Source organism: Passer domesticus, chromosome 16 (assembly GCF_036417665.1).
Source record: "Passer domesticus isolate bPasDom1 chromosome 16, bPasDom1.hap1, whole genome shotgun sequence".
Lineage (NCBI taxonomy): Eukaryota > Metazoa > Chordata > Aves > Passeriformes > Passeridae > Passer > Passer domesticus.
Genome location: NC_087489.1, coordinates 6,280,023 through 6,307,408, shown reverse-complemented (window position 1 = coordinate 6,307,408; position 27,386 = coordinate 6,280,023). Strand labels below are relative to the sequence as shown.

Below are 27,386 nucleotides of genomic sequence, written 5' to 3'. Positions count from 1 at the left end.
ATGCAGGGGAGTCCAGAGCCTGCCCCAGTGAAAGCTCAGGAGATGCCACCCAGGCAGAGCTCAGAGCCAGCCTTCCCTGAGGCAGGGCTTGGCACAGCACCACAGGGACAGAAAGCTGTCACCTCCACCCTGCAGGCTTCCAAGGGCAGCTGGAGGTGGGGATCTCTGCTCTGGCTCTGTGCATCCAACCCAGCACACCCTGGCCACAGCTGCTCCCAGCACACAGCCACGGAGCCCCCGGGCTCCTCACCAAGCCCCTGGTGCTCTACACAAGACATTGGACAAACAGCAGCACAAACAAGATCAAAAGCCTCTGACACACCACACCATAAGGCTGCTGAAGAATTAACTCCAGCCTTTTCGTTCTCATCTGTATATATCTCAGTAAAATATATAATATATAGCTCTATAGGACTGATTGTAATATATTACAGCCTAGAATTACTCCTGTCTTTTCCCTACTTCAATCATATTTATGCATCCAACTTTGCATACAGAAGTTATTGCCTTGAATTTGTAATTGAAATTCACAGAATAAAGCTTAAATAGTTTTCACAGAGACTCATTATATTAGTGTTTTACATAAAAAGGATAAAAGTTACCAAATGAGAAAGCAGCCATTTTAGAAACTATAAATAATTCTATTTTAAAAAATCCTAGAAAAGTTATGAGAAAACCATAAATATCTTTACCCTCTATAGTAGCTGCTGTAGAACTAGAAGAAACCTGTAACACTCTGTAGCTAACTCTGCTTCAGTTTAGAATATGAATTATATAAAACAGCATCTCTAGAGAAATGCCCGGCCAAAGGAAACACAAAGGGATTGAAAAAATAAATCTGAGGAAATTAAAAAAGTAGATTATTTTTTTATTATTTCAAAACAATTTCTACAAACTTTATATAAACATTAGGCTATTTTCTTTAAAATTTTGTTATAAAAAAATCCTACAAGCAACCCTTAAAAAAAGGTAAGAGACTGAAGGCAAGGAAGGGGTGTTGCCATAGCCAAACACAACTGGCTGTCCTGATTTCAAGGACTAATGACCCTTGCCTGGGGCCAACAGGAAGAGACAGAAATCTCCTGGGGAAGACATTCCCATAGGCCCTTTATGGCATTCAGGGATACTGAGCCCTTGTGGGCCTTTTACTCCCTGATAAGGCAACATTATCTGTAGTGTAAGAGATTCATAAATAGTTCTCCACAAAAATGCTTCACATCAACAGCCTGCTGCAAGACATCTAGTAGCAAGATTTATATAAAAAAAAGCCATCTTCTATAGAAGCAGCCAATCCCAGCACGGCAAACACATGGTGTTTGCTTCCATACAGTCTGGTTTGTGTTTATATACCCTCTATAAAACCAAGCCGAAAATTTGGCATCTTTATTCTTTTTTACACTAACTTAGAAAAAAAAATACACTGAGGTTATTTTTCAGACTCTTTGTATTTCATTGGGCCCTTGTTAGCTGAGTGGGATGGGAAGGGTCACGAAGGAAGTTTGTTTTTTCTCAAAGTCACTTTGAAATTCAATCCGAAAAATAAAAAAAGCATTTGTTCAGCACATCTCATCTGAGGGCACAGTGTTTCAGTACAGTCTGCTTGTCCCTTGATGGGCACAAGGTGCTGCTGAGCTTTAGGCATAGAACTCGTTTGTGGGGGCTTTCTTGTAGATGGGTTTCTTCCCCAGGTCGTAACTGCCCTCGTCCTTTTTCTTCATGCGGTAGACCAGCAGCAGGATCAGGAAGATGGCAAACAGGAGACCCACTGCTCCTCCTGCGATGAGAGCTGGGGAGGAAAGAGACTGCAGTAAGTCTTGGGCAATGCCAAACCACCACTGCTTCAGGAGCAGCAGCCCCCAGAGTCAGTGCCACTGCCCATGCTGGCACTTTCAGCAACAGCAGATGTTACTGGGAAAGGCCAGGATTGCTTCCAGTCCAACCACAGAATAGTCCCATGTTCCACATTAACCAGTTGGAGCTAAGCTTCCACTTTAGTCCAAAAAAGAAATGTTGACAAAAGATGTTCTCCCTGTATAGAGACAAAACAAAGAAAAACCCACCCAAAAAGCCTCACCACAACCCACAGGGAAGTGGTACAGCTCCAATCTGAATGCTTTGTTAACAACCTGGGTGAGCACACCCAGGGGACTCTGTATTTCAATTTATCAACATCCAATTACCAACACCACTTCCCTCAAAAAAAAAAAAAAAAGAAAAAAAAAAAAAGAAAAATCAGAAAACCCCAACAACCAAAACCCACAAACCTGCAAAAAAAACCACTAAGATTTCCTCTCTCCTCACACCAAGCACAGCCACAAGGCTTCACTAAAGCCTTGTTGTGACACTATTGCCTGCACTAAATGAGCTTCTCTGCTAAATGGTTTTGCAATCCACTCTTCCAGTCTCTTCTCTGGCTGGCAGGATGGCTGCAGATCAGCACAAGGGGCTTGGGTTTATACTTGGACCATCAGGCCAAGTGCCTGAAGCAGCAATATGCTGGGGACAGACCTGTCCCACATGTTAGGGGAAGGCAGCCACTTGGCTTTGCTCTGCACATTGGTACTCAGATTCCTACAGCTGATCACGTGTTGGAATCCCTTAGAGGGGTTGCTTGGCTCCTGGCAAAACTCAGAAAAGGCAGAACTTGGGCAGAGGTTGGAAGGAAAATGCCTGTATTTGAAATGAAAGTCTAAGATGTCACTGCTCTATGGCCAGAGACACCTCCTGTCAAAGCAGCATCTGGGTGCTTGCCACATGAGTCAAGCCAAGAGCCAGCTGGCAGGCTCAAAACCAAGCTGGTTTTGATCCCAGCAAAGACACAGCAGGCTCTGCTGTTAAGGACTGGGAGGCAGAAGCCACCCTGCTACAGCCACAGAGGTAAAACAACTCATTCCCCTGTCAGCAGGGAGCTGCTCCCCAGAGAAACAGGGAACAGCAGAAGCCATTTTGATTTTCAGTATTAATGATTTACCAGTTCAAGGTGGAGCATTACCTGTAAGGACTTCTGTTCTTTCAAAGATGCTGCTGTTGGCTGTGCTTGCCATGGAGATCTTGTTGGACAGGTTCTCTTCCACAGGTACAGCTTTGTCTGGAATGATTTCATTGTCCACCATTGTGTTTTTCTTCTCACCTTCTATCTTCCTCCCAGTATCTCCAGGGATATAGTTGTCAGATATCTACAGAACACAGACAAACCACACCCATCAGCAAGCAGCACCCAGCCTACCACAGCTGAAAGCAGCAGGGTGTGCAGGGAGTAAAAGTTTGCTCAGTGCATTACGAGTACACTGTGCCTGCTCATGCAGGTGATTGTCCTGCTGCAGGGGGGGAGGGTGTTCAGAAAGTTTCAGACAGACCAAAGGAGCTACATGCTGTTTAGAGAGACACTGGGGCAATACCTACCACAGGGGTGTCCATGGTGGTCAGATACAAGCCATCTTCAGAGTCTGGGTAGTCTGCAGAAGGGGCAAAAAAAAAAAAAAAGGCTCTCAAGAATTTGTCTCATTACATGCTGTTTTAACAGGATTCAGACACTTCCTGCAATACCTGCACATACTAGGACTCTTGTCCTCTACATTTCCCTCTTATCTACTGGTACTATTTATCACTGGATGACTTGGATTGCACAAGACCAGGAGATGCAATCTTGAAACCAACACACCTCTCCACTGGGAGGGATCTTCAGCTGGACCCATTGGCCCTGCAGAGCAGGTCTGCCACAGCTTATAAGGTAATGCCAATGGAGGGCACTGCTCCCACCACCCATCCCTAAAGGATCCTTCACCAACCCTCCAGATCTGCCCAAACATGTCAGGCACCGATTGCAGCATTTGTTCTTTTACTTTTAGAGAACAAATGTTCACATAAAGGGACACAAAGCTATAGAAACTGGTTTGGGCAGGGAGCTTTGCATGTCACAGAGAGTTCACTTAAACACCAGTTACTTCTTTACCTTGTTTGGCCTCAACTGAGACATTAACTTTAAGCCTTTTAACACTGCCTCAACAACAGATTTTTTTTTTTAAGTTTCTCAGCAGTTCTTTGGAGTTCAACAGGAAAAAGATCCAGCCAGCACAAGGCCTTTTCATTTGCAGCAAGACAAGCTTGGCTGGACTCCATCTGTCCTCCCTGAGTGATTCAACATCACAGCACCACTACTTTCACCGTTCTCATCTGAGTGACTACAAGTCACAGTTTTCATCTCCACCTGACACTGTGGTTCCTCTGGAGCTCTGGCTGTGATTTAGCCCATCACTCAAGGGCTGGTGCTGAAAGAAATTTCACAGCGACAGCTGAGGGAGCTCCACTTCCCCACTTACCTCCTGACCCAGATGTCTCATCTATATCTAAGCCATCAGTGGTTAAGTGAGGCCTGAATTCACCAATGTCCTCATCGTCTGGCAAGTCCCCAGAGGCAGGGTAGTCGAGCCATCCAGCATCCATGGTTTCAGTTTCTCTCACCTGTAAACAGGGGTAGAAACACGTTAAATATTAAACAACTCTCCAGAAGCATTTTGCAGAAGGTTCAGAGCCCGAGCACATCAATTCCACCAGAAAAATATTAAATGCTGAACTTCCTCTCCACAAAAGCATTATGATTATCAGCTGAATTTCCCTAGAATTTCTCAGAACAGAAGTGAGAGCCAGGCTGGGAGGGGAATTTCCTGAGGGCTACAGACTGAAAAGGTTCACCCAGACACACAGGGCGAAAATATCACAACAGGATCTTGGTCAGGAGTTTGTGGCAAAGCATTTGGAAAAGCAGTACCTTCAGCTTGTGATAAGGGAGAGTTTGGAAGGACTTGTAATTCCCAGGAAAAAAGCCCGATGGGTGTAGGTCACTTTTTTGCTCAGCACCAAAGCAATTCCTCACTCTTTATACTGAGAACAAGCCTATTTTATCACCCAAGGGTTAAAAGTTGTCAGTTAAGCTGAACTGCAGTGCAATACAGGCTGAGTTCAAGAGCACTCTTATCAATAATGACTTGCCTGAAGGAAGAGCTTCCCCTGCATCACCTTCTTTAAAAGCATGTAAACAAACAAACCCATAAAATATCTCCAGGATCCAAAGGCCCAAGGAGTGCAGTTACAGCAGGAAAGCTGGAGAGCCTCCCAGCTATCAGCTGCTTGGCCACAAAGGCAATTTGCACAGCAGAGCTCATTTGCACTTGGACCTTCAAGGAGCCACAAGCCCAAATCTCCTGCCCTCACCAAAGTTATGCAACTTCCCAGAACTATTTCTCCTCACCCCACAGCCCTGGGGCCAGGCCGGTGAGGGTACCACAGGTATGAGCTTTGGGGTTGCTCAACACCACCCCACAGCCTCCAGATGCTTCCAGAGCCATGAAATCACCACCACGGAGGGGGACTCAGCCCCTTCCCTCGAGGCAAGGGGCACAATGCAGATGGACAGGTCCCTTAGCTGGGGGCTAAGCTGACAACATTCTTCCCTGCTGTCCTCACAGGACAACTGGGAAGTCTCGACAAAGGTTTTGTCTAGCCACAAGAGCATTCCACAGTCCTGCACATGTGAGGGTTTTTCTCAATAGAGGATTTCCAGGCTAGAGCCTCACTGGGACGAGGAGGACCAGAGACTGCTGGGGACCCTTGGAGCTGGATGGCAGCACCACGGAGCCCTGAGCAGCTGGGGTCACCCCTGCTCACCTGGCCAGGCGTGGCCCATCCCACAGCCCAGAGGAGGTGAATTACATCCGCTATTGATCCCTCACCAAGGCAAACAACCAGCCACAAGCCATGTGTCAGCTTCCTCTGCCCACAGCCCCAGCCCTGCTCCCAGCCCCATGCCCCTGCCCACAAACAGGCACAAGATGTTTCTCAGCTTGCACCAGGAGCAGTGGCACTGGATGTGCTTTTCCTTGCTTATTGAGGCATTTTTGGTTTCCCCAGCAACAGGATAAGCAGATGAACAGCCCAGAGGGCATGAAGTGCTGAGGCCAGTTCTCCTCTCAGACCCACTCTCCCTGCTATGCCAAGCCTGGCACTAGATGCTGGGAAGGGGGCTGGGAGCAAAGTCAGCTTGGAAGGAATCCTCTCCCAGCCTGGAATCAGGCATTCCTAACATTACGGATCACTTGCTCCAAGGCAAATTCATTTAAAGATATGTGAAACCCAGCCACAGGCAGCCCTGCAATGGAAACTGCTTGCCAGCATGCAGTAGCTGTTCCCAGGGCAGCTTCTGGCCATGCCATGGAGGGGCAGGAAGAACCCAGTTCCTGGGGCTGGGGAGCACGTTTGCTGCAGACCCAAAAAGCCCTGCACCAGGCAGGGATTGATGCTGGCAAGCGCTGTGCCGAGCCACACCCAGTGCCAGCTCACCCCGTACTCCACATGAGTCACAGCCAGTAATGTCCAAGCAAGGGCAGCTCAAGAAAAGCCAGGTTTAAGCCCTGGGGTGGCTGGACAGCCCACTGGCCTTATCAGATCAGGCCAGCCACAGCTGAGTGGTGGCACACAGCCACAGTGATTAGTGCACGCTGTGGGCTGGCTATCAAAAATCCCTACTGAAATCGGGACAGACAGTGTTTACCAGCAGGGCACATAACAAGGAAATTACTGACTCACAAGCATAAATAAGATTATATGGGAGCGTTCCCTGAACTCATTCTTCATCATCCTCTTGAGCAAGGATGGGGAAGTTCCTGGAGGCCGCAAGAACTCCTCAAACCACACAGGAAACTTTTCTTGTGGGCAGTGGCCTCACATTACAGGTTCATCTGGCAGGGAGGTCAGAGGGCTGCTGGGCACCTGCACAATTACTCTCCAGGTTTAAAGGCATGTACTTCTAGGAAGCAGCCCTGCCTGGGCACGGGCAGGCTGGGAAGGGTTAACACTGGAGTGCAGTGCTCACAGGGCAGGTCTGGAGCAGGCACATTCCTCACACACACACCTGTGACAGGGCACACAGGCACCTTCACAGGGCTGCCCAGCAACAGCTCTGGGCCTTCCCAAGTGCCACATAAAGAACTCCCTGGAGTATTGTTTAAAAAAGTACATCCCTTTCCAAGAGCACACAGCTCTGCTGCCTGGTGGACAGGCACCACAGAAGGTGCCTGTACCTCCTCTGGGCTTGCAGGCTGTGGCCAAGAGGGAAAAGCTCTGAGATGGCCACAAGAGGATGGTCAGCCCTTGCCAAGTCACCCCAGCCACATCCAGCTCGACACCTTCTGCAGCTGCCAGCTGGACACGGGCACCAGTGCTGCTCTGAGCCTGCCTTCCACCACCTGCTGTCCTGCACTGGAGCCAGGCCAGGACAGCCTGGGACACTGCACAGCCCCACGCAGCCTGGCAGCTGGACTGCAGCCCTACAGTTAATATATGCTCCTCTCCAGGAGGGTCTGCACAGGAATCAACCCTTCCTGCAGGAGTCCAGTTCAGGGATTTCTGCCTCATGTTAAGCAGCTTTATCCCCAGTAAGCACGAAGGGAGATTAAACAGCATGCTGGGGAGCAGAAGCTTTTCCTGCCTGCCAGTGGCAAATATAAATAAATAAGAGTTTGTTCCCTGCCAGACAACCAGCACGTGAACTGTGAGTGCCATTCCTGGAAAAGCTGGGCACAGAGGCTTTATGTTTTGAGACAGGCTGCACTACTGGATGAAGCCAGACACTCCTTGCTCAGTGGAGGCACAGGAACAGCACCTCTGCTGTGCTCCATCCCTAACCCATCCCACTCCATTTCATGCTCCTGGGGTTTTCCCTCACAGCCCCAGAACACCACTCACCTCTTCTCAAAGCAAGATCAGCTATTCATCAAGGCAGCAAGCAAAGTTTCTGTGCAATGTGTGAATTTCCCCAGCCGCTGGCAAGTTCTGGGAAATAACAAAGCCAGGCAGCTCACCTGCCCCAGCCTACATGTCCTCACCACAGCCTTTGCAAACCCTTTCAGAAAAACCCAAATGGTGTTTTGGGGCAGAGACAAAGTTTCCCAAACATGGAACTGGTTTTTACAGCAGTCCCTTGCCCCTGATCAAACACAGAGTTCATTAAAAGCTCCTTTGAAGGGTCACAGGCAGCAAGCTGCACAGGGAGTCAGACCTGCAGGGACTGGGGCAATCACAGTGTACAGAGCCCTTTATCAAGTTTATAATTTTGGCGTGGAGACCCAGCGCTTGCTCCTGGTCTCCCTCCCCAGCACTGTGTACATAAACCTGGGAGTAAACAGGAACAAGGTGAAAGTCAACCTTTCCTAGACAAAGGCACATGGAGCTGGGCCAGCCTGGGGGGTGGCAGAGGAGGGCAGAGTGTTAACCCTGCGTGGGCTGCAGGGACAGGCAGCTCTAAGCTGCTCCCAGGCTCTGGGTACAGATCTCCTCATTTCTCTGCAGCAACACACAAAATAGCCTCCCCAGCCCCTGTGCTGTCACAGGCAGGTGTCACCTCACACCACCACAAGGCACAGCTATCACACAGCCAGGAAGGGTCCTGAACAACACCCGCAGCTGCAAGGATGCAGAGCTCTGTAAGCCACAGAGCCCAAGAGAGGGGATTTCCATACAGCTCACTTCCACACAGCTCCTGCAGGAGCCCACAAACCAGGGAGGTTTTAAAGCTCACACCAAGCATCTGAAAGGGCAGGGTTAGGAGTGAGCTCACCCCTTGATGCCCCAAGAGCCCCCCAAGAGCAGAGGAGTCACACAGCCCTGGAGACAGCAGCTGAAATTGGGGTGAAACAGCCAAATCGGGGTGAAACAGCTGATCCCCAGAGGAGGGAGGTGTGCAGTGACAACAGCCAAAGACTGCTCTATCTTCCCATCTGAATAAGCATTAAAAAACCTTATTAGAAGCAACATGAGTTTCCAGCAGCGGCAGCTCCTTCCAGACAAGTACGGGAAGGGTCTGTATTACCCCACAAAATACCCTTCACTCCCTTCTCTCATTCCATGCTTCAGCTCCACGTAAGGGAGAATAAATACACAGAAGTCATTTCAGCCCCGAGAGCAAAGCAAATATCAACATTTCAACTGAAGTCACACCTAGCTCCCTTAACACAGCAGCCACAGTAAAATAATAAAAAAATCCACTTGTGCCAGCTCCTTGTGACCATGCCTGGAGGTATCATTTTGCCACCCGTTCCTGGTCAGTCTGTCCCACACAACTTGCAGCACACACGGCCTGCTCTGGCCTTTGTGCCACGGGACAAAAGTTAAGCAGCTCCCATCCAGGCATATGTTTGCATTTAGTTGCATGACAGGATCACCTGAGGCTTCCAGACATAGTTAAATACCACCTTTGCTCCACACTTCCCAAGCAGAGCAGGGCCAGAGCCAGCCTTGCCCATCTCCCCTGACAGCCACTGCGCAGCACTCCCACCACAGTGACCCAGAAAGGCAATCCCATGGCACTGAGGAAAGGTGAAATCACAGTGGATACAGCCCAGGGCTGGCAGCACCTCCAGTACCCACAGCAGGCACTGCACAGCCTGTGCCTCTCAAAGACGGGAAAAGAATTTTTTAAATTGTTCTCAGTAGGAAAAAAAGGGTTTTGCTCAATAAGACAGCAGAAGCACCGGGCAGGCTGGGGAACTGCTCAGCTGGTTAGAGCATCCCTTGTTCCAGGCGAGCCCAGGGAAGCCTGCCCGAGCAGGTCGGCATCTCCCAGTGTGCTCACCCTCAGCCCACGGGCACAAGGCACATCCAGCCTGTCCCACTCCCCCCTCGGCCAGTCCCTGGGTGATTCTTTAAGCCGTGTGGCCACGAGCAGCTCTCTGGGGCTCATGTGGCAGCGGAGCCATAATCCCCGTGACAGTGACGCCGTAATCCCGGGCTCTGCAGGGCCACTCTGTCCCCTGCAGCAGGGATGGATCCTCCCTGGCCCTGACTGCTCAAAATAGGCTTCCTTGCACTTACAAAGTCAAGCCTCAGCTACCTTTGAGCTGCTGTGCTCCTGCTGACACACAGCCTGCTCCCTCCAGCCCACACCAAACACCGGCCACGCTGCAGGAGGACAGAGATTAAAAATGAATGAACTCCTGTTTAACTGCTTTTGCCTGATTATCAGCCAAGAGCAAAGCCATAAAGATCGAGTCCTTTGCCAGACAGGCACATGCTGGGATATGTTTACTGCAGTGGTGGCAAAATAGCTGCTCTAAACACTCAATCCCCAGCCCCACACTCAATCCCCAGCTCCACACCCTGGGAAGGAGATGACCACTCCCCACTCCAGCTCATGGAGATAAAGCTCAGCAGACAATTGTAGATGGTTGTGTCACCATCACTTGCCCTGAAGCGAATGAAGAAAGTTTGGAGGAAAAGTACAGGAGGAAAAAGCAGGAGCTCTCATGTGACTCAAAAGGAAAACAATTGTGACAGACATGTCACGCCCCTGAAGGGTTCTCCCGGTCACAGGCCATGATACACACCTAGTTCATAAAGAGATTATATTTTTTATGGTATTTACAAACCTAATCGTAAGCAGTTGATATGCTTCACTGTCCAGAGCTCAGCTCAGAAAATGGAAAATTTCTGTTCAAGCATAAAAAAAGGAATTCACAGTTTTTCCAGCTCACAACTCACTCTGAGTTGCCTTAGTCTACAATAAATGTTTCTACTGCATCCTTGTCTGTGGAAGAAAAAAATGGATATAAATTCCCCAGCAAAACAGTTTTTCCATCAAGGATGATTTTTCATGCTGACACCTCAAACTGGAGATATTTCACATGTCACACTTCCCCCACATGCCAGGAAGAAGCCTGCCCTCACTGCCCTTTCCTAGAATACAGCTACACCCCAATGCTTCCCCGAACACGCACACAAGCAGAATTTCCACTTGGCAACAAACCTGTGACGTGAACTTTTGGGATCTTTCTGCTCCCCCACACCAGAGCGTTAGCAAAATTAAGCCAGGCAGACACCCAGCTTCACAGAGTGCCCTTCCTATCGGGCTCACCATGCTGCTAATCTCAGCTTGTTTGTACAGTCAAGATTCCCAGCGCTGCGCCCTACAAACGCCTCCCCTCCCACGATCCATTTTAATCTAATCAGAAATAGTAGCCCAAAGATTTAGGCTCAGCCCAGGCCGCTGAGCTCTGCCAGCACAGTGATGCTATTTGAAGCCCTGCTCTGCTGGCAGAGGTGCCAGCAAAGAACAGCAGCAGGGGAAGTTATCGGCACAAAAGCACTCCAGACAGCAGAGTGCTGCTGCTACGCTATCAGCCATACCCCTGTGAGCATTTGTACAAACAAACATTTCAACAGCAGGGATTTTCCTGGCTAGCTGCAGCATCACAGGCTGGGTTTTCAGTGCACGGGGCTTGGTGGGGGTTTTTTGGTTTGTTTCTTCACAAAGACATTGCCTACTTCTGGCTTGGCTTGGGCCCAGAAGGCAGCAGACACAGCACGTGCTATTCGGGATAATACAGCTGTACTTCAGGAAACCTGTCACTTCCAGAAGCATTTTCCTCCCTCCGAGGGCTCTGAACTCCCAGTCAGGCTCCTTCCCCTCTCTGAGCAGAGGGTGAGCAACCAGCAGCAGTTTTCCAGCCCTCCCTGGGCACGCACAGAGCCAGGGCAGAGGGACCCAGCCGTTGTTTTGGTCACTCCTTGCCCGGTGCTGCAGAGCCACGCTCGGCTGGACGAGCCAGTCTGTGAGCAGCCAACACGCAGGACCAGCTCCTCGTACTCAGCCTCAGGAAATTTGGAATTAGCGCCAAGAACAGCCCGCACATAAACAGTCTCCTGCAAGATCCTGGCTCCAGACTCTGCTCCACTGCACACTGAGGAATTGCAATAAATATTTACCTCGCTGGGGAACAGAATCTTCCAAGCAAAAGCTCCTGACATCAGTAAGGGCTGTATTTCTATTTGGAGGAGAGTAGGAGCTTCTCTGTTTTTAAAGAGAGGCATTAGCCTACTAAAGCAGCTTCTGCCACCCTCCTAGCACCACAGCAGTCAGGATCTGTCCCTCCACCTATGTGTCTCACTCCTCTCCAGGCCAGCACAGCAGCATACCTGGTGCCTTCCACCCATACTCATCTCCGTCACTCTGCCTTTTGCACAGGTTTCTGGCTACTGTGCTGTGCAGGCCACTTCAGAGCACGTCCAAGCACTTTCACAGCCATTAATACACATCACCATTGCCTTTCATTGCTCTAGTTTGACTGTACAGCAGCTAAAGGGCAGGAGGCAGGGTTAGCCTCGCAGCAAGGTAAGTGGGGCAAGGCCACATCTCTTTGTATTTAAGTTGGACAGCAGCACAGTTTTAGAGGAACCTTTTTCCCTTCAGCAGCTAAGGCAGAGCAACATCAAGAGACAAATCCTTCCCATGGAAGGCTTTGCTTTCCCGGACAGAACAGGATTTGTTTAAGCAAGAAGCAGCCGTGGTTTTGGTTGACATAAGACCAGCTGCTTGGGTAACAGTGCTATGGGTCTTCCCAGTCTCCTTCCTGCCCCAAGGAGTGTCTCCCTGAGATTTTAATTAACTGCTTTGATTTTTAAGTTATCCCAATAATTTGTCTAACAACAGCCTCTTGGCATTTCACAAGCAGAGTCTCAGCCTCAAAGGATTTAAGGCTAAAACTGACAAGAGCACATACTTCCAGCAAAAATAAAGACTTTTACAAGAAGCACACTTTTCAAGTCAGCCAGCCTTCAGAAACTGAGAGGGACACAGCTATGTATTGCATGCTTTCCCCTCCTACGCTGACATTTTCTCCAGATTCAGGATTAAGTATTTAACCCACTCTTTTGAGACTTTATGCTCCTTTAGCTTGCTCTGAATGCTTTCAGTCATTTCAGATAATACTGCTGCTTTCCCGTCTCCCATGCAGCTCTTGTTTCCAGCAGTATCTGCCTGAAAATGAAGGAACCCCGTCGCTGCCAGAGCAAGTTACAGCTCCTCATGACAGGGCCATTTTCTGATCTGTCCCTGCCAGCACCAACTCGGCTGCTGGCAGCAGTCACATGGCAGAGCCCAATGGCTTTTCTGCCCACCACAGCCACAACCAGATTAAACAGGAGGCAGCAGCTCGGTGCCAAGGGCAGCACAGACCGGGTGCCAAGCAGCAGCACCAGTTTTGCCTGTCACCCCTTTTCCAGCCCCAGAAGAAGAGATCCACCTCCGCCCCAGAAGTCTGAGTCACTGCTGTGGGTCAGGGGCCAGGGCCGTTACTCAGAGGTGACAGCAGTGTCCCCGGGAGCTGGGATGCCAAGCCAAGTGCCAGAAACCTGAGTCACAGCATGACTGCTGCAAGTCAGGGCAGCAGAGCTGGTCCTCTCACCAGCAGCATTTACTGGACAAACATCCAGGCACAGGCTTAAATACAAAAAAGTCTGAACTAACCTAGCAGCACAGCCCTAACCCATTACTGCAGATCTTTTACAGCCCCTCGGAGCAGAGGCTTAGTACAAGTGAAACCCCTTAACTCGGCTGCCCTGTCTATTCAGAGCCATCAAGCCCAGTCTCATCACAAGAGTCTCATTCTAGTGCAAATCATTTGAATCCTTAATCTCCAGCATTTGCATTCCAGCCAGTCTCAAACAAACAGGCACACATGCTCCTCAGCAGCAGCCCGGAGGTCAGGCGTGTGCAGGGCTTGTCCCCTCGGTTTTGTAGTGCCCCAACTGCACCAGCTTCTCCTTTGAGGCTGCAAAAGCAGCACAGCCCGGCTGTTGTTACAGGGCATAAAGGAACAGGATGTACCGAGCAGAGGGGGAGAATGCAGCTGCAAGACCTAACAGCAGGCTCAAGAGGATAAATGTGAACTCAAGAGCTAGGAAGTGTTTTGAAGGATGGATGCTGAGTTTAGTCTGGCCGAAGTGACAGCTAGGGAGCTCTGCAGGATCACAGAGCCACGGTAACTTCATCAAGTAATCTTACAAGTCCACCCAAGTAATTTACATGGCAGACTGTGGAACCACAGCTAGCATGCCACCCTTACAGGTACAGATACTATCACTAATCAAAAAAAAGGCTTTAAACCTAACTCCATCAATCCATTCATTTGAGGAAAAACAACTTGCACACAAAATACAACACAGTCTAGTGGTACTTGCAGTCAAGAGCATTCAAGCAACCAGGATATTTCTAATAGAGCATTTACCAGCACCAGGAGTCAAAAGGGAAGGAAAAGTAGCTGTAGGAGCTGTGCTGAAGCCTGCATGCTGAGCAGCAAGCCAGTGTGCCCCAGTCCCCCATGGTCAATTGGAAAGTCAGGTTAGCAGCTTCCAGCTTGTGAGGGAAGTGGGACACACACACTTTGAAAAGGCAGTATGGCATTACAGGAGAATCATGGCAAGGTCACATTAGGCTCTAATTCAGGCATTTGAGAGCAAATGGCCTCCCCAAGCCATTCAAACAGCTCAAGGCAATAGTACAGCCATTAACAGAGGCTTGGAAGGGAAGAAGAGGGGAAGACACATAGGAAAAGCATGTTCCCTGTTGCTGGACTGGAAGCAGGCCTTTGCAGGATCTCAAAGTGCTGACACCCTGGGAGAGAGCAACCAGAGGGGCAGGAAAGAGAGCAATGAGGTTGGCTAACAGCCTTTACTTCCCAGGGTGAATGAGCCTCTGGTATCAACTCTGAAAAGTACCAAGTCCAGCCCCAATTCGCCTCTTGCGTAAGATGTGCGGGAAAGCTCTGAAAGCACTCTCCAGCACGGGAGCTGGCAGCACTTGGGACAGATGAGAGCTGGGCAGCAGTGCTGTTTCCCTGCCTGTGCCCCAAGAGCTGCAGGGTGCCTGTTCCCACCCTTGGGAACCTCCACATCCAAGGTGCTCAGCTGCGGAGGGACCCAGCAGCCCTGCACGGTCCCACCTCACCCCAGGAGCTCCACATGCAGGTCAAGAAAATACAAGGTGCTATAGGAGTTGTTTTTTTCCTACACATTACAGTCATTTCATCCCAACAACTATAGGTTTGACTTCCAGAAGTCATGAGCTCCTTCCCCTTCAGGGCTAAGGGACATTGCTTCAGACACTGTCATTTGGCTGCTCTGTGTTTTAGGGAGACTGAAGCAAAGCAGAGATTTGCTCTCAATGTGAACATGGCAAGTAAAGGTAAAACAAAGTAAAACACGCAGATAGCAATGTCTTGATTTGATTGGGAGGGACAGATGAGAAACTGGGCAAAGAGCAGAAAGAACAGGCCTCGGGGATCAATGGCAGCAGGACAAGCCAAACCGGTTTTAACATTAATAATGCTGCACTACTTTCCAAACACAGCTATCATCAACAAGACACCAGCTTTGCCAATCAGGAGGCCTCTGAGCATGATTGCTTTAAACCAGCAAACAGAGCCCACAAACAGCACGAAGCCTCCCCCACCTCTCCCTAAGCAACCCTCTGCCAGCAGCTTCTGGGTTGGATCTGTGTTCCTCTGTACTGCTGAGGACACACAAACACGACGTGGTGCTGCATGAAGACTTTTTCTGCAGAGTTCAAGGCACAGAAGCAGGACAAGCCTGCAGCCCACTAGCACTGCTACAGCCCTGCTGGGCTCCGGGCAGCCCAGACAGAGTGAGCAGAGCCCAAGCCTGCAGCACAGCAACACCCTCACCATGGGGCAATACCCCCTGCTTCCCTCCTGTGCTGCCAGGGGCACGGCTGGAGGCTAAACGCACAGGGAAAGCTCAGCCACGCTGCCCAAGCAAGGCAGACCTCATGTCCTTTGTTAACTCCACCGATCCCACATCTTGGATGCACTGGTGACTTTCTGTCCATTATCTTCTGCAGGAAGCCCATCCTGCCCGCACATCCTTTGCTTTCCAAGGCACTCAAGCGGAGAGGGCTGGGGACCACCTGGTGACAGCAGGCACCAGCTCCGGCCCCAGGGGAAGCAGGGAAGAAGGCAATGTTCTCACACAAAGCTGCGGGGCTGTTGTAACACAACCCACCCACCCACAGCCGGAGCTCCAACGTCACACTGAGGCACTTCAGTAACATTCCCCACCCTCTTACACATCCAGGATTGCTTCACACGGAGAAATCCCATTTACACCAGAAAGCTGCTCAAAGGGAAAAGAGCCAAGGCACTTTTGTTTGTACAGGCTTGGGGAAATATTCGAGCACCAAAGCACTCTCAACATCCAGGCTCTTACATAAGCACGAGAAATACAATCCCCATCTTGTTAAGAAACAGCTACCTGTCTTCACCCTGCCCGCACAGAAAAACCAAGAGCCACATGCTGTGCAGCCCTGCACGTTTTGGCAGTGCTATTAAAAAAAATATATGGGAGGAGTGCCAGCAGAACTCTCCCAAACCGTGTGTCATCCTTGTCTCCTCCCCTGTAACCCAAACAATTTGTTTGGATTAGGCTTTATAGTAGGCCAGTGTTACTTCTCAAGTATACACTCAAACGTAGGTAGCTTAAAAGACACGGATAAATATTCCACGTAAGTTCTATATAAGTATTTACAGACCACATCTGTGCAGTTTGTTGTCTTTGCAGAAACCCGATGCTTGCAGAGCAGTCCAGTCCCCAGGGACACCAAGCTGCTTTTCATACCAAACATGGTCAGTGCAGCTTCCAGATGCTGTCTGCCCCAAAGGTTTGCCCTACTAGTTTGGGCCAGTTCCCAAAGGACCGATTCACGTGCTTAATGGCAGAGATAAACACACCAGATTAGAGTAAAGTGGATTTGGGCTGCTTGGTTTTAGAGTAGCTGACAATTACTACAGATGCTCTCTGTGGGAGATTCCTGCTGCACAATCAGCAACCCCCCAGCCCTGTGTCCCTACCAGAAAGCAGCAGAGCCTTATCAGTTCTGATCGGCCCACCCAGCCTTCAGTCCAAAACAAGCCAGTGTGGATGATTAAACCTGCTTTGGGAATCCCTGATCTCCTGCAGTTACCTTAATCTCAGCAGCTCTTTCACACTAACAGAGGAATCTGCCCTGATTGCACTATCAGCAAGATGGTCACACAGAAAAACAAACAAACAGCAGGGAAGCCAGAGTCCCCAGATCCCTGCTTCACCACGAAGAGCCCACATGTGCCGGCTTGAAGAACATCCAAATGTTCAAACTCACTGTACGCTTAAGAGATTTTTAAACCCTCCACGGTAATGCATCACTTCTCACTCCCAGGCGGACGCCAGGAAGGTTTGATAGACACAGAAAGACACCAGGCACCAGCACAACCAAACTCAGGCAAGGCTGGAGAGCCTACCCAGGCACTGTAACGCGTCCAACCCACCCCACACGCACAGGAAAAAAAGTTAAAGGACTTTCACGACCAGAAGCTGAAGATTAAAGCGGTAATGGAGAGCAGCTCGCATCCAGCAGGTAGCCGGGTCCCCGGCAGTGCCGTGAGCCCTGAGCGGGGGCAGAGCGGGATACGTGAGGAGCGGCACAGCCGCGGGGACACGGGGCACCGGCAGACGCTGCCCTGGCATCTGCCGGGGGAAGCAGCGGCCGGAGGAAGCACGGGAACGGCCCGATGGCCGCCCGCCCGCTTCGCCCACCCTGCCTTTCCCCGCCGAGGGGCAGCGGCGGCACCGGCTCTCGGGTGCTAGCGAGCGGGGCCCGAGACGCGCGGGTCACCCGGGCACCGGCAGCCCTTGGCAGCCGGGGCAGACCCTCCCCTTCCCCTGCCCCGGCGGCACTCACCGACTCGGCGGCGGCGGCTCGCAGGAGGAGGCCGAGCAGCAGCGCGGCGCGCAGGGGGACACGGGGCAGCGCCATGGCCGGGCTGGGCTGGGCTGGGCTGGGCTGTGCCGGGACACACGGAGCCAGCAGCGGGACCGAGCGGAGCGGGCTCTGCCGTGCCCTGCCGCCGCCGCCGCCCTTATAGCGCCGGCCGAGCGCAGGGGCGGAGCTGCCCCCGCCCCGCCTCGCCGGGAATGCCCCGGAGCCAGCACCGCGAGCTGCCCCCACCGACACCGGGGGTGGGAACTGCCCCCCAATGACACCGGGGGACGCTGATGGCCGAGCCGCCGCGGGGGGACACGGAGGGACCCGGCCCCGCAAGGCGCTGGGCACGGCCGGGACCCCCGCGCTGCCGGCAGCCACCGTGACTGCGTTATGGGGAGCGGAGGGAAAGGGGAAAGGGAGAGGAAAAGGGGGGGGAGGGGGGGAAAGGCAGGGAAGGTGGGGAAGGGAGGGAGAAAGAGGTCAGGAGAAAACGAAAGCAGGAAAAGGATGGGAAAGGGGAGGGGGAAGTGAAAATGGGGAGGGAAAGCGAAAGGGGGAGAAGAAGTGAAAACGGGGGGAAAGGAAAAAAAAAGGAAGGGAAATTGGGGGTAAGAAAGAGGAAAAGAGAAAGTGGGGGGAGCGGGCACCCAGCGTCCGCTTTTGCAGCATTCCACAAGTGACGGTGTCACATTTACAGAAAACCCTGTCCCTGGCAGCGTGTCGCCGCCGCGGTTACCCGGCGGCTCTTGCATCACTCGGGGATGGAACACGAAACCGCTCCCTCATTCTTCTAAGTAAGCGGCGAGCGCAAAAACCCACACTGATAAAGAAGGCGGAAAAACCCAGCAGCACAGTTTAACTATTTCCGTTTCTCTTCTCATATTAGTAATTTTGCCTGACCATAAGAATTTGCTTGGCAATATCTATTCCAGCCCCTTAACCCGAGGGTCACCTGAAAACACCATAGCACTACAGCCCCGTGCTCGTGCTGCAGCCACATCAACGTTTCACTTGGGTTTCCAGCAGGTTTTCTCTAGTTTGTAGAGAATAAAATATTTTGTTAACAGGGAAGCAATGCATATGTGCCATGATCCCACCTGCCAGGTATGCATGCCAGCTCCCCTCTGGTCTGGTTCTCAGCCTCCTCCAGCACTACAACATTACCTGGGAGAATTTGTAGCCTTCCCCCTGTCCCCCTCCAACCAAAAAGATCCCTAAGGTGAAGCAGCTTTTCCAACTGCCGGTTCCTTTGGGAATAAACAGCTTCAGAGGGTGTGAGCTGAGATCCAGATGTGTCCTCAGTGTTTGCTAGGACTGTGCCTAGGCACATGACCGCTGGCAGGAGGGATCTGTGCTGAGCTGGCTGTGGAGCCTGGCGGCGTAATGCGAAGTGACAAGGAGCACTGCTCAGGGCTTAAAAAAGTAGCTAAGATCTGAACCCAGCACACATGTGGGTAATGGTAGGAGCCAGCCTGGAACAGGCTGTGGGGGAGCTTGCTGACCTGCTCTGCTCAGGACAGCCATGTGTCACTAACCCTTTCGTTCACCTCAGCATCCAAGGCCATGAGGGAGGGATTTGTGCTGGGTTACTACCCTTCCTTATTACCCTGACTTCGTCACACAGAGGAACTGATAAAAATCACTGCTGGTGCAGCCAGGGAGCCCAGCTCCCATAAATGTCCAACTCTGGACACTCAGCAGAGGTGGGGAGCAGTAGATGGTGAGGAACAGGAGCACACAGATTGGGTCAAATGTGCAAAGAGTGGTCCATACCATGGCATCTGCCAGACACAGACAGCCTCAGCAGCACAAGGTGGCCAGAAGTACTCCATGCCCCTGAACCCTCTAAATGCCACCTGTATTTGTGTGCATGTGGCCATGACCTCTCTACACATCCTTCCAGGTAAAGCAGCCACCACAAAGATGCTTTCAAAACCAGCTTTCTGTATTGTGGCTGCAAATACTGCTCACTCACCTGTTAACTTCCTCTCCAGACAAGCACAATATGCCGAGCTCCTGGCAATCACACCCCTCAACACGTACCTCTTCCACCAAAAAATCCCCTTGCAGGCACAGGACAGTGTTTTCCCTCCCAGGGAAGTTCTTTGTGATAGGATGGAGAGGAGTCAGTCTACCTGGCCTGGGGACCACACACATTGTCCATCCATCTCACATCTGCATGCACAATCCTTCATGCAAACTGATCTTGGGCTTCTGGAAACAGAAGAGAAAATTAAACTAAACCCTAATGTACTTTTCAACCTTGAAAACAAATTCCTGTAACTTTACTGATGACATTTTTAAAGTGCATTGTGTAGACCCACCTCCCTTCCTCATACACACAGAAACATTCTGTGACTGCATCTCAAGAGAATAAGAGGAAATGCAGTCATAAAAAAATCATAATATGATTCTAAACTCATGGCCATAAAACATCTGCCTTCATTTTGCCCTTCAAGTGTTTCCTTTCAAGACGCTGACATTGTCCTCTCTGGAATAATGTAGAAAATCCATGGGTATGTGACACTCTGAGACAGCAACAGGACAAATGGGCCCAGAGAGCAAAAATGCACCACTGAAATGTCCTTTCCTGAAACTTCACCACAAGGGAGAGAAGCAGAAGCAAAATAAAATGCGTGTTGAGAAACACATTTGTTCTGGGCAATGAATTCTCACATTCCAGGTGTGTCAGTTGCATTCTCCACATAAAAAAAATACAGTTGGCAGAGAAACAACAGGCTGGCCACCATTGTTCCTAACCTAGTGCTCAACGGTGAAGGATTACCTAACACTCATGCTGAAAATCAAAATAAACAGCTGTCAGTTACCAACACAACACAAACTTGCTGGAAGTGGAATGGAGTGTCCAAATGCAACACATTTGGAGGGTGAAGGGACTCACACTTTTACATGGCACACCAAGAAATGTCTAGATAGTCTTGAGAAGACCACACACAAGGCCCTTTGAACAACTCGATCATAAATTCTGTTGTACTAATCAGGAAGAGATTCTCCAGCCAAGCTCAGCACAGTTCCTAAAGGCAAATTTTTAAAAATAGCTTAGAGCAGGATTCTCAAGCAAAAAGAAACCTTAAGTAGAGTTTTTAAAACTCCCAATTTCCAAAGTCCATTCACTACACTGAACTCCTTGGAAAAACACACCTGCACACCATGTGGGTGGAGGAAGAGGAGTGACTAAAAACTCTCATCCCGTGGTTTGAGCCACTTAATGTTGAATTATTCTGGAAATGTGTGCTCTTAGCCTTGCTGTCCCTTTAGCAAAGGTGACCTTAGCACAACTCCTACCTTCCAGTCAAGAGGGAAATGACCCCAGCAAAGGTCATTCAGACAGCACTGCCCTTTGTACAGCAGCTGGTAAAACACCGACCACCTAAATAAACAGCTTCCTGTTTTAGGCTGTGATTCCTGGGGAGGAAAACAGTACCCTCCTAGACAGCTATTTTTTATGTAAGGAATCTGTAGCTAAATAGGGTATTCTTTTCCTACGCTCCTGATAAAGAAATGGCCACAATAGTTTCATGTGATCTGGGTACACCCTCAAGTCATCAGCTGCGTCCTGCGCGTATCACTTCTCCTTCCACCTGCTCTCTTCACAACACGCAGGTGGCACGCACAGAACAGTCACTGCTTAAAAAGGACATTCTAACCAGAAATCAGGCAAGCAGCACCCACTGTGGCACCCTAGAAATCATGGTCTTTGTGTTTCAACATCCTTTTCCTCTTTAACACGCTTCCTCCACAGCTGTCTCCAACTTTTTGTTTAAACAAAAGCGGAAGAAAAGAGAAATTAAGACGGCTGTTTAATTCCCCAATACTGTTTGCTTTCCAGGTCCACTTTAAGCCTTATTCAGAGCAGGAGAGGGGGGCAAGGTGCCCCATGGGGAGAACACCCTCTTTTCCAGGAGAAGGACACAGTCCCCTATGCCGGAGCAGCCTGGAGAGGAGACAGAGCCAAATCAGGAGCAGGAACAAACAAACATGACCATGAAAGACGCTGTCACAAAGTCAGACAGGAAACAAGTTCACAAAGGGGGCTGCAGTTGAGTCACAGCACAAATGCCTGTGTGCCCTCCCCTGTCCATATGGGTACTCTGCCTGTCCAGGGCAGCAGGGAGCCTAAATCACACCTCAGGCTCCGCTGCTGCTGTGGCTATTCCACACCTTCGGTCACAAGGGCAGCAACCAAGCAGGGAGGAGCCTCAAATTCCAAAGCAATTCAAGTCAACACCTCCCAAAACACCGGCTTGTATCGTGTGACAGCGTGGACTTTTGGATAAGTCAGATATTTGGCTGTGGAAAGATACCCAGCAATGATACCTACCTTACACTAGCTTGGAGTTTTAGTCAGCTTTGTCTGAACTGACAAAATTTTTGCTGGCAAAGGAAAGTTAGTCCTATGAGGGACTATAAAAGAAATAGGTAAGTGAGAATTAATGTCTAAGTGATGGCTTGCCTGTCTCTGAGAGCCAAACACAGCAGATTTCAGGAAAGGAAACCAATTTCTACCAACAGAGGAAGTGTCAGGGCTCACAATTTATGCCCAGCAACGTGTTAGCAGCAGGCAGCACTGACAAGGCTGGGATTTTCCCCTGTTCATTTCTGCACTGGCTGAGGCTGGAGCTTCTGCAAAAATAAATTCTCCAAAGGCCTAAGTGAGAACTCAGCAGTAGTGGCCCACGTCCATCAGACATGTGCCTCTGCCTTGCACAATCTTTCCTGGGAGATGAGCCGGGAACAGGGAACAAAATGTGTCAAACCTGGCTCAGCACAGAAATTCACAGAATGAGGAAAGGAAAACATACAGCAGAGCTGCATAGGGAACTTCCCATAAGAGGCATGGAAAAAACGTCATGAGAGCCTGTCAGAGATCATAATCTGTGTTCCCATAGCCAGCATATTCCACACCCACACTGATGTGAGCCTACCACCTCCCTCAGAACCTGGATTCCCCTTTTTATTCCTTCTCCCCTCTTTTCCAGGTGAAAACCGAAACAGCCTGGGGGTGCCTCCTCTCCTTTTTCCAGCAAAGATTTTATCTCCAGTTGTCCCACACAGCCTTGGGGATTTTGCTCTTAAGTCAGTGACAATTCTTGTACCTGAAGCCAAGCAAGGATGGCTCACAACAAGCCCCAGCAGCCAGGAGCTGATCACAGAAGGGGTACAGTGAGGATGAGGGTGTCTGGCTCCTGGCCATTTCATGAGGCTACATAGAAGAAATCAGCACGTATCAGAAGAAACCTCCCAAAAGAAGCCAACCCAGCCCTGGAACAGAAAGGTGCTGCCAGGGCACAGCAGGACTCAGAACAACATCCCGATGGCCTAGAGCTGAAATGAGCACAGCTGGGCAGCAGCTGCCAGCAGCCTCGGCGCCTACAGGAACTGGCCTGGAAATGAAAGGAAATACCCGGGGACAATAATTTCTTGTATGGTTGGTATTTGTGTCTTTAGCAAGGGCTGCTCGGCCAAGTTACTGAACACACTGACACCAGGGCAGATGGGCAGGGGCAGCAGCGGGGGAAGCCTCTTCTCCAAAATCCTCTGCTGCCCCACAAAACCTTGGGAATTTCACTGTTCACACAGCGCCAATTCCCACACCTGAAGCCAAGCAGACACGGCTCGCTGAGGCCACCACACCGAGGGGATCACAGAGGGACGGGAGCACCAGGGGCTCTGGTCTGTTAGCTGCTTTTATCCACGTTACTGAAGGCACCGACCCGGGGCAGGGACAGGGCTGGGACGGACACCGGGCACGGAGGGAGCCGGCTCGGGGGCAGTGGGCGGGGGTCGGGATTGGGATCAAGCAGGGTCGGGATCGGGGTTGAGCAGGGTCGGGATAGAGCGGGGTCGGGATTGGGATCAAGCGGGGTCGGGGCAGAGGGCGGGGGTCTGGATGGGGATAAGCGGGGTCAGGATCGAGCAGGGCGGGGTCAGGATCGGGATCCAGCAGGATCGGGATCTGGCGGGGTTGGGATCGGGATCGACCAGGGTCAGGATCGGGATCTAGCGGGGTCAGGATCGGGATCCAGCGGGGCCGGGATCCAGCGGGGCCGGGATCAGGATCCAGCGGGGTCGGGATCGGGATCCAGCGGGGTCGGGATCCAGCGGGGTCGGGATTGGGATCCAGCGGGATCAGGATCAGGATTGGGATCCAGCGGGGTCGGGATCCAGCAGGGTCGGGATCGGGATCCAGCGGGATCAGGATCAGGATCGGGATCCAGGGGGGTCGGGATCCAGCGGGATCGGGATCGGGATCCAGCGGGTCAGGATCCAGTGGGGTCGGGATCGGGATCCAGCGGGATCAGGATCAGGATCGGGATCCAGCGAGGTCGGGATCCAGCGGGATCAGGATCAGGATCGGGATCCAGCGGGGCCGGGATCCAGCGGGATCGGGATCAGGATCGGGATCCAGCGGGGCCGGGATCCAGCGGGATCGGGATCAGGATCGGGATCCAGCGGGGCCGGGATCCAGCGGGATCAGGATCGGGATCCAGCGGGGCCGGGATCCAGCGGGATCAGGATCGGGATCCAGCGGGGCCGGGATCCAGCGGGATCGGGATCAGGATCGGGATCCAGCGGGGCCGGGGCCGCGGGCGGGTCTCGGGGCAGCAGCGGGTCCTCCCGCCCGCCAGGGGGCGCCCTGGCGCGGCGGCGGCCGCACTTCCGTGGCGGGCGGCGGGCGGGCGATGGCGGCGCAGTTCCGCAGCTACGTGTGGGACCCCGCGCTGATCGTGGCGCAGATGGTGCTGCTGCAGGCGGGATACTACAGCTCGCTCGGGCTCTGGCTCGCCCTCCTCGGCACCCTGGGCAGCACCGGGCCCTCCCTCCAGCAGATGTTCAGCGACGAGGTGAGGGCGCGGCCCGGGACGCCGCCGCGGGCATAGGCCGCTGGAGGAGCGGGGGGATTTGCTGGGGCTCTCCTGAGGGAGACGGAGCCCGCTGCCGTGTGGGCATTCCCGCTGATAGGGACAGCCCCCGCCCGGGGAGCACCCCGGTGTAGCAGCCCCCAGTGCTGACCTCTGTCCTGTGTGGGTGCCCCGGTGTGGAGGCAAAGCCGCCCCTCTGAACAGGAGGTGCCCGGGCTAGGACTGCCCTTCGGAGCATGGTGGGAGGTAGCCCTTACATAGGGACAGTCGCCCTGTGCAGGTGGTGGCCCTGTGGAGAGGCAGCACCTCGCTCTGTGGGTGACACCCCTGATAGAGACACCCTTTAGAGGTACTCCGGCATAGAGACAGCTCCCCTGGCCCTAGGAACAGCCCCACTGTGCACGCACACCCTCCACCCCCAGCTTAGGCTGTTCCCCTCAGCACAGAACCAGACCTTTCCCTTTCCCGTAGCTGCCCCCAGACAGACAGACAGACAGACATGTCCAGCTCCTCCCGTAGATCCTGATCCCTGTGCCACGGGAGACTCGGGCTGTGATCTGTGCCGCGGGTTCCTACTAATAGTCCCATGTAGATTTTAGGCTTCTCAACCCCGCCGGGGAGGCTCTCCATGATGGCTTTCATCCTCAATGCACTCACCTGGTAAGTCTGCAGCTAGCTGGAGCACCTGCATCTTGTCCTTTCGTACCATTAAGCTGTAATAGAATTCAGTGTGGTGTACTGCCTCTCTCCAAACATCTCCCAAAACCCCTGTGCCTTCTTAAGCATGTCTGCCGAGGGCAGTGGGGAACTGCTGACTTTCTAGAACCTGGAAAAGTAATGTCACTTCACTTCACTGCCTCAGTTTCCCAGCTGGGAATGAGATGTGCTTTTGTGGGAGATTTTACTAAAAGTTAGAATTAATGGATCTCAGCAAACACTGGTCTATAAACACTAATGTATTAGGAGATAGTCTATAAATTCTTGCCTGTTCTCAGCACTAAAATCTAATTTTCCTGCCGTCATGTAATTAAAAAGCTGTAAGCCTGCAAGTCTTGCTGCAGCAGCCAGGAGAGAGGTCAGACACAACCCATTCTTGAAATATTTGAAGAAGTTTTAAACGCACTGCATAATGAGCACTGACAGCTGCTGATAGCTCTTGCTGCAGCACCTTTCCCATAGGCCTGGTGCAGCTCAGTGACCCCTTGCCTTTGCTTTGCAGTGCTCTGGGCTTGCTGTACTTCATCCGCCGAGGGAAGCAGTGCCTGGATTTCACCGTCACCGTTCACTTCTTCCACCTGCTGGGCTGCTGGATCTACAACTCGCGCTTCCCCTCGACGCTGACGTGGTGGCTGGTGCACATCGTGTGCACGGCGCTGATGGCGGCCATCGGGGAGTACCTGTGCATGAGAATAGAGCTCCGGGAAATCCCCCTCAACTCCGCCCCCAAGTCCAACGTGTAGACTGACTGCCTCTGGCAGCCACACGCTGCGTTTGGTCATTGTTCCCAGCACAATGCATCCAATGCCTCAGAACCACCCCTCGAGAAGCACAGCAGGTCTGTTTAGACTTTATGGTTTTTTTTCTTTCGGACCTCGGTGACTGCATGAGTGTGAGCGTCTCCTCTGGCATCGGCTGACAGCGGGGGAGGAGCAGATGTTTATTTTGTTAACACAAAGGATTAATATGACTGGATGGAGAGTGTGCCCTTAAACTCTTCGCTCATGAGACTGTTAAAAGCCAGGTAGCAAAACTCGGTGTGTGAGGAGCATTTGGAATTGAACGATGTGGGAGTGCCCTGAACGGGTGACACAATGGTCAGCTCTTCTTGCTGGAGCTGGCACGGTGAGCAGTGGGGCTGGGAGCTGCTGCTTCCAATCTGTGACTTCTTTGGGCTTTGCCTGGGAAAGAGTCAAGGAAGTGAATGGATGGGGAGAAAGAAAATAGTTGTACTTACCTGAATCACCAGCTGAGACACTAAATAATAACCTGTAACGTTAGATGGGTTTGTTTGCCGTTTCCATGTTTGATACATAGAGGTGACAGACAGCAGTTTGCTGAAGAAATCTTTTGTAATAATAAAAATATAATGTTGCTGTGAGTGTTACGGCTCTCCTGGGAAGCTGAGCACTTCAAGAAATACCAGAGTGTCTGTATCATGGCAACAGAAGGATGCAGCCAGAAAACACTTGGCTGTGAGGTGCCCACTGTCTGGGGCACATCAGATTTCCTACAATAAACATTTCATACCTCTGCTCTGAAAGGAAGGCATCATTGAGTGCTGTCTTGGGAAGTCAGCTGGCATAACCCCACTTCAGAGGGAGTGTCAGCAGTCCAGGATCTCCACATGTCCAGCCTGAGCCTGGAGCTGCCCTGGGGAATCCTGCAGAAGTGTCCTGCAGCCATGATGCTCTTCCCCCTTGGATGGGCTTTCCCATCAGGCTTCAGCAGTCCAGCAACAGGTCTTGCCTGGTAGAGGTGATGTTAAGCAAGAGACTTGTTATTTCTTGAATATTTAGAGGTTCTTCAAATAAACTTCACCAGGCAGGTACATCCCCTTACTGCTGAGGGTCCAGAGCTGGGTGATTCCTCCAGATCCAACAGGCCAAGCAAGCAGCCCCACACCCTGCCTGGTTTCCACTGAGGGGTGGCCACGTGTAACCCCAAACAAGGGCAAAGCCAGGTCTGGAGACAGATTTTTCTCCTGTGTAGCATCTTGCAGCAGTAACTTCCCTTTGTATGTTAATATTTGTAAGTTTTAATTTGCATAAATAGTTTGCTAATTCAGTTTGTTGAAAAGTGGTGGGACGGTGTCAGACTGATAAACTCCCTGAAGCTGCTCTTTAGAGTTCTGTTACTGGGCAGCTGAGCTGTATTTCAGTCCCTGCTCTCCCACTCAGACACTGTAAATGGGGGCAGGA

The 27,386-nt window shown here is 51.4% G+C and overlaps 2 protein-coding genes across 6 annotated transcripts; one reads left to right on the top strand and one right to left on the bottom strand.

The window, feature by feature from the left end:
- Positions 1–847: 847 nt before the first annotated feature.
- Positions 848–17,720, bottom strand: SDC4 (syndecan 4). Of its 4 annotated transcripts, none has more exons than XM_064391473.1 (5): positions 17,561–17,720; positions 4,320–4,461; positions 3,403–3,455; positions 2,993–3,176; positions 848–1,786 (listed from the first exon to the last, which is right to left on the bottom strand). In XM_064391473.1, exons 1-5 carry the CDS (start codon positions 17,633–17,635, stop codon positions 1,635–1,637), a joined length of 606 nt encoding a protein of 201 aa, XP_064247543.1. In that variant the 5' UTR covers positions 17,636–17,720; the 3' UTR covers positions 848–1,634. The 4 variants fall into 4 exon arrangements, with proteins under 4 accessions (XP_064247543.1, XP_064247540.1, XP_064247542.1 ...); XM_064391470.1 differs by lacking the exon at positions 17,561–17,720 and adding an exon at positions 15,752–15,910; XM_064391472.1 differs by lacking the exon at positions 17,561–17,720 and adding an exon at positions 15,611–15,709.
- Positions 17,721–24,253: 6,533 nt separating this feature from the next.
- SYS1 (SYS1 golgi trafficking protein) lies at positions 24,254–26,728 on the top strand. Of its 2 annotated transcripts, XM_064391543.1 has the most exons (3): positions 24,256–24,450; positions 25,061–25,128; positions 25,688–26,566. In XM_064391543.1, exons 1-3 carry the CDS (start codon positions 24,289–24,291, stop codon positions 25,926–25,928), a joined length of 471 nt encoding a protein of 156 aa, XP_064247613.1. In that variant the 5' UTR covers positions 24,256–24,288; the 3' UTR covers positions 25,929–26,566. The 2 variants fall into 2 exon arrangements, with proteins under 2 accessions (XP_064247614.1, XP_064247613.1); XM_064391544.1 differs by lacking the exon at positions 25,061–25,128 and having other exon boundaries at positions 24,254–24,450; positions 25,688–26,728.
- The last annotated feature ends 658 nt before the right edge of the window (positions 26,729–27,386 follow it).